General features: G+C 51.0%; 1 protein-coding gene across 1 annotated transcript in view; it reads left to right on the forward strand.

Annotated features, from left to right (window-relative positions):
• Window positions 1-6,000, forward strand: part of VAV1 (vav guanine nucleotide exchange factor 1) — a 53,458-nt gene that overhangs the window by 22,893 nt on the left and 24,565 nt on the right. Inside the window, exons 3-4 of the mRNA XM_026658167.1 lie at window positions 4,650-4,708; window positions 5,720-5,785. Of these exons, the coding sequence (XP_026513952.1) occupies window positions 4,650-4,708; window positions 5,720-5,785 (125 nt within the window). The remainder of the gene's footprint in view (window positions 1-4,649; window positions 4,709-5,719; window positions 5,786-6,000) is intronic.

Consider the following 6,000-nt stretch of genomic DNA (forward strand, 5'->3'; position numbering starts at 1 on the left):
GCGCTAGCCGATACTATTATTGCCATAGGTCATCCTCTGACACTTGGATAGCGGCAGAAACGCCATTTGCTGTTGGCAGTATAGGGCCTATGATGACACACACACAGTTGACCCAGTTCTGATTCCATCCAGGAGGGGGCTGGGGTGCTCAGAGTGTGTTACGTGTCCCCCGTTCTGTGCCTGAGCCACAGAGACGGTGGGTTGGTTAGAGCTGCAATGAAGCTGCTTCTGTAGCGGAAGCTGGAGAGACTCATGCTGAAAGCTGTGGGGAGCCCCGGGTTCAGTGTCCCCTGGGCTGTCCACTCTGCAAGCTGCCTTTTATTTGCCTAGCATTTCCAACTATTGATGGAGGGTCTCCTTACCTATGTGCCACAGTCTAGCATTTGTTAGTTAGTTTTGACTAATAGCTGCTTCTGGGTTCTCTCCCCAGCTTTGAGAGGGGAGTGCAGTGTTTAGAACAGGGCAGGCTAGGAGTCAGGACTCCTGGGTTCTAAATCTAGTTCTGGGAGGGGAGTGGCCTCAAGTGGTTAGAGCAGGGGGCCTGGGAGTCTGGGTTCTATTCCCATTTTTGCCACTGACTCACCACACGACTTTAAGCACGTCGCTTCCCCGCCCCCACCTCCCGTGCCTCAGTTTCCCCCTTTAGACTATGGAGAATTGCCTCTTTGGGATGGAGGATGCCCAGGTCAGCATGTGAGAAATTGCCAGTTGCAATCCCATGCTTGACGTTTGAACTGTCCTGTAATTTCCTTTCTCCGGGGATCTCACCTCTGCCACTGACCTGCTGGATGGCTTTGGGCAAGTCACTGCCTCACCTCCGTGCCTCAGTTTCCCCACCTGTACAGTAGGGATCGTGATACGGATTCCTTTGAAAAGGGCTTTGAGATCTACAGCTGAAAAGTGCTCCAGGAGAACTAGCTGTTACTATTATAGCACTGGCTCAGTTTGCTCCATGTTGAGACCTCGGCGACAGTGGAGCTGGCTGCGTATCTGTAAGGAGACGTGTAGAGAGGAGATCAGAACCTGGTGGGAGTGAGTTTGCTGGGTCTCAGCCCAGATCCTAGCAGGCCGCATCCCAAACCCTCGCAACTGGCACTGATCTTGCCCCACCCCACGCTGGCAGCCAAAGAAGAGAGGCTGAAGCCTGACCTGGGCTCTCTCTCCCATGCATGCTGAGAACAGCTGATGCTCCACATTCCCGTACTACAACGATGCTGAGGATGGAGCAGTGCTGAGGAGACCGGGGTTAGATTCCTTGTTCTGCCACAGCTTCTCTGTGTGATCTTGGGCAAATTTCTGTGCCTCAGTTCCCATCTGTACAATGGGCACAACAGCCCTGCTCTGCCATCCAGGGGGCGTTGTGGGAGTAAATGCAGTAAAGATTGTGAGGTGCTCGGACATGACACTGGTGAGGGTCAGATAAGCACCTAGGGAAGAGAGCTACTAGTTTACCGGGCTTTGGGGAAATGAAATAGGAACTGCCAGACTGAAAAAGTTCTTTGGGGGCAGGGACTGTCTCTTTGTTCTATGTTTGTACAGCACCTAGCACAATTAGCACCTGATCTATGACTGGGGCTTCTAGCACTACCGTAATACACCTCATAAATAATGTACAGTGTCTAGCACAATGGGGTCCTACAGCAAGATTGGGGCGCCTAGGAGCTACCGTAATACTCCTAATAAATAACAGTAACGGTCAGTCTCAGAGTCCATCTAGTCCCGTATTCTGCCTCAGACAGTGGCCAGCACTACATGCTGTAGAGGCTCAGGTGGGATAATCTCCCCTCAGGAAAATCTCTTATTCCCTAATAGTGAGGGGTTGTTTTGTGAGTTTCTCTCTCTTCCAAAACATTTAACATTTGCTGGTCTAACTCTGGATCACCTTGCTGTCCAGGTAAACAGCCAATTCTCCTTTGAATCTTGGCAAATTCTTAGCCATGGCAGTGTCCTGTGGCAAGGAGTTCCACCGGCTAATCACCCATCATGTGGAAAAAGCATTTCCTTTGTCACTGTTCAGTTTCATTCAAAGGGGCCACTTGTGCTGGTAGCCCAACAGGGCAACTAAACGCTCCCCCTCTGTTTTCTCTAGTTGTCAGACTTGATCACAATATCCCTTCTGGTTTTATAATCTATGAATCCCGTATTCTGTATCTGTATATTTGCCTCCTGTTCGCTTCAATCTCTCTTCATAGGAGAGTTCTTCCAGGCTCTTGATCATTCCCGTCGCCCGTCCCTGAAGCCCCCCCATCCATGCACTAGGCTTCATGGTCACTGCTAGTACATCAACCTCCCCGCTGCTGCCTCTCAGTGACTTGTGTGACAGTGACACCCTCCCCGGAGCTGCCTCCCATGAACCCTGCTGAACAGGGAAAAGGGAAAAGCTCCCACCGCACGCCCCAGAGTGTGTCAAATAGTCTTGGCCAAGAAGGAAGTGGAGAGTTTTGTGCTTCCTCCCAGACAGGCCAGTCTGAGGTGACATAACCTGCACCACAGATCAAATGTCCCAAGATATCACACAGAGCTTATCTCTGATCACCCCTTTCTCCTCCCTGCCCTGCCCCCTTTAAGAGGCTTTAAGATGCCTGTGGACCATTGAGTGCCCAATCGCACCCCACCCCCCTGCTCCCTGGCCCACTTTTAGCCTTGATTGGAGTAGGGTGCCACCTTTCTAATGGCTGGTAACCGGACCCCCGAGCTCCTGCCTCTTTCCGCAAAGCCCCTGCGCCACCTCTCCCCTCCCCACGATCAAAAAGCAGGACTTCAGGGCTTGTCAAATGACACACAAGTTGAAACCTGGACTGTCTGGTTGGCAGCCCTCGATTGGAGTCACTTGGGGCTTTGGCTCATGGAGAGTCATCCGGAGCCCCGGAGCGAGTTAGACCCTACCATACGCACCCCAAATACTCACTTCCCTTGCTCCCCAGCCAGCCCCGACGCTCCAGCTCTGTCTTAGGGAAGAAGGCAGGCGGTCAGCGCCCCAACATTGGCTTGGCAAGATCAGCGCGCTGGGCAACGTCTGCAGGGCTCCCATGTCACGCTGCAGCACAGCGACCTCGTTCTGGGTCTGGAATAGTCATTTTAGCTGCCCTGGCATGTCCCTTAGGGTCACCTCGGTGTTGCTGGATCGAGCCTAGAATTATTATTATTTATCATGATTATGGCCGTGCCTGGGAGCCCCAGTCACGGACCAAGACCCGGTGTGCCAGGTGCTGTACAAACACAGAGCAAAGAGAAGTTCCTTGTTCCACAGAGCTCACAATTCAAGTAACCCTAAATAGAACTCTGCCGCTGCGCGTCTGGGCCTGGAGAACTGCCCCAGAGTTCGGGGACAACGTCGGGAGCATTTCCTGCCACTCAACTACTGGGTGACCTTGGGCAAGTCGCTTCCCCCCTCGGGTCTTTATTTCCCCGCCCACCCTTTGTCTATTTAGATTATAAACTCTTCAGGGCAGGGACTGGCTCTTACTGTGACTCTGCAGCGCCCAGCACAGTGAGGTCATGATCTCGGTGGGGGTCTGTGCAGTGCTCAGAACAATGGGGGGGGGGCTGATCTCGCGTAGGGATCTGTAGGTGCTACTGTAACACAAATAAATAATAACAATAATAAATAACGTTCTTGAGAAGTGAGTGGGTGTCCCCACCTGGCCTTTGAGTAGGTCCAGTTTTGGTTTTGTGTTGCTTTCCCCATCACAGCAGCAAGGGGCACTCTGGAAGCAGGAGTTTAACATAGATTTATATTGCCCCTTTCAACCCAAAGGTCCCAAAGTCCTTAAAACCACGTGTAGAGAAGAAGCCCAAGAATGTGACTGTCTTGGGTTAATGGGGAGTAGGGTGACCAGACAGCAAATGTGAAAAATTGGGACAGGGGGTGGGGGGTAATAGGAGCCTATATCAGAAAAAGACCCAAAAATTGGGACTGTCCCTATAAAATCGGGATATCTGGTCACCCTAATGGGGAGCCCCCAAAGCCCCCAGATAATTGGTGTGTGTTTGTAGCGATATACGGTGCCTGAAAGAAGATCTGTGTCCAGTGACTTTAAATGTAGAGTGTTCTCCTTATCTGTCTGCAGAGACAGCTGCTGGGCAGCTATTGTTCTGTGTTGCAGTCCAGATGCAGGGCGTTACAAAGGGGCTTTGTGTGTGAGAGACCCTGCGTCTCTGAGTACGTTTGTCTCGCTTTCATGGAGACTTTACATTGGTTCTTTCTCGCTCTCCGGAATAAAAGCTCCCTGGACAGAAACATTCCTGGTTTTTATTTTTTGTACTTTGGGAAAGCCGCACATTTGGGGATTGAGGTCAGCTGGCCCAGCAGGCTTTGAGGCTGGGAAAATCCTGGGAAGATCCCCAGCCTGCTTCTCATTTTAACCCAGGGCACGGAAACCCCTGGGGTTTAGCACCAAGGGGCCATATTTGCAACCGTGCTGAGCATTCCCTGGGAGTGGGAGTCTCCATTGCGCTCAGTGGATGGGGGATCACTCTCCATTGCTCTCAGTTTAACGTTCTCACGGGGCAACGCAGCATTCCCAGAGCCTCGGGGAGTTCCCATCCGGGTTCTGTGGGTCCAATCCACCCTCGCTGCAGTTCTGTTGCCACCCCTGCAATTGTCCACCTTGTCCGCTGATGTAACACGCCCCTCTCTCCCCTCCCAGGTGATCGAGACCTTGTCGATTCTCTCATGGACTCAGGTAGCTCAATCCAAAGGGATCATGTAAGTAAGGTTGGCAACGCACCCCGGTTGAGTGCTACAGCAAGGAATTTGAATATGCATATGTGGGGTGGCTTCATTTCTCTTTGGAATGTGCTAGTGGTTGGATTAATAAGCCTGGTAGTTCATTAATATCACGTGGCCTCTCCTTGCTGAGAAGGATCCTAGTTTATGGTCCTAATCAGGCAGCCTACATGGGTCTAGAATCCACCACCCAGGGATCCAGATTCCCACACTGGGTGATATCGAGGGTAGGAATTTTCCAATAAATCATTTTTTCATCGGAAAATGCTGATTCCTTGACACCAAAACTGACTGTGAAAGTTGGCCACATTCTTCCTGACTCGGAAGAAAGTTTTGAGATGGTCAGAATGTGTTGTTTGGACATTTTCAAAATGGAAAAATCCCGGTTCTCCAGTTGGAAACAACTTTTCGTTGGGAGATCGAAGCTAATTAGACAGGTTAAAAAAAAAAGTTTGTAAAAAAAAAAAGAGAATAAATTGGCCGGTCTAAACAAAACGTTTGAAATGGTTGAAAAGAAACATTTCAATGCACCTGAAATGAAAAAAAAAATTACTTTTCTCAATGCAGGACTAGTTTCAAGATTGCAGCTTTTTGCCCCCAATTCGATATGGGAAAATTTTTCAACTCTTATATTTTCAGGACAGGAAAACTGTTCCCCATCAAACCTTATCTGAGGGCCTAGTCCTGCCTCCCAGACCTTCCCCTCAATTAGAAGTTATCAGCTGTGGTGGTCATGTGGTTAGTAAATGGCCATCTTGGTTGACCGTGACATCTGTCCAAGTTTGCCCACAGACAGTCTCTTGAGTGACCCCTTCTGGCTGATCAGCTCCATGACAGGGGCAGGGATGCAGGCAGCCCTGTGCCGCTGGGACATGGGGGCAGCAAGGGTAAAACGGGCCAGAGAGACGAACCCTCCTGGAGAGGAGACGTTCGTGAACGAGGCTTGCCCGCGTTATAACCTGATCACGAGCCGGCTCTGTCCTCTTTCAGGCCCTTCCCCACCGAGGACAGCGTCGCGGACAACGACATTTATGGTGACCTTTCGGATCAGATTGAGTAAGTGCCCTCTGCGTCTCCACCAAAAGCCATAGGGGGTGACCTGGAGAGAGCATTGGCTTGGCCCTCAAAAGGGTCCTGTTCCCTGCTTTTCCACTGGGCGCCTCTACCTCTGTAAAACGGGGACTGGACTCTTGACTTTGTCTTGCCTGTTTATATTGCAAACTCTTCGGGGCGGGGACTCTCTCATTATGTGTCTGTGCAGTGTCCAACAC

This window comes from Terrapene carolina, unplaced genomic scaffold (assembly GCF_002925995.2).
Source record: "Terrapene carolina triunguis isolate 2854851 unplaced genomic scaffold, T_m_triunguis-2.0 Scaffold404, whole genome shotgun sequence".
Classification (NCBI taxonomy): Eukaryota; Metazoa; Chordata; order Testudines; family Emydidae; genus Terrapene; species Terrapene triunguis.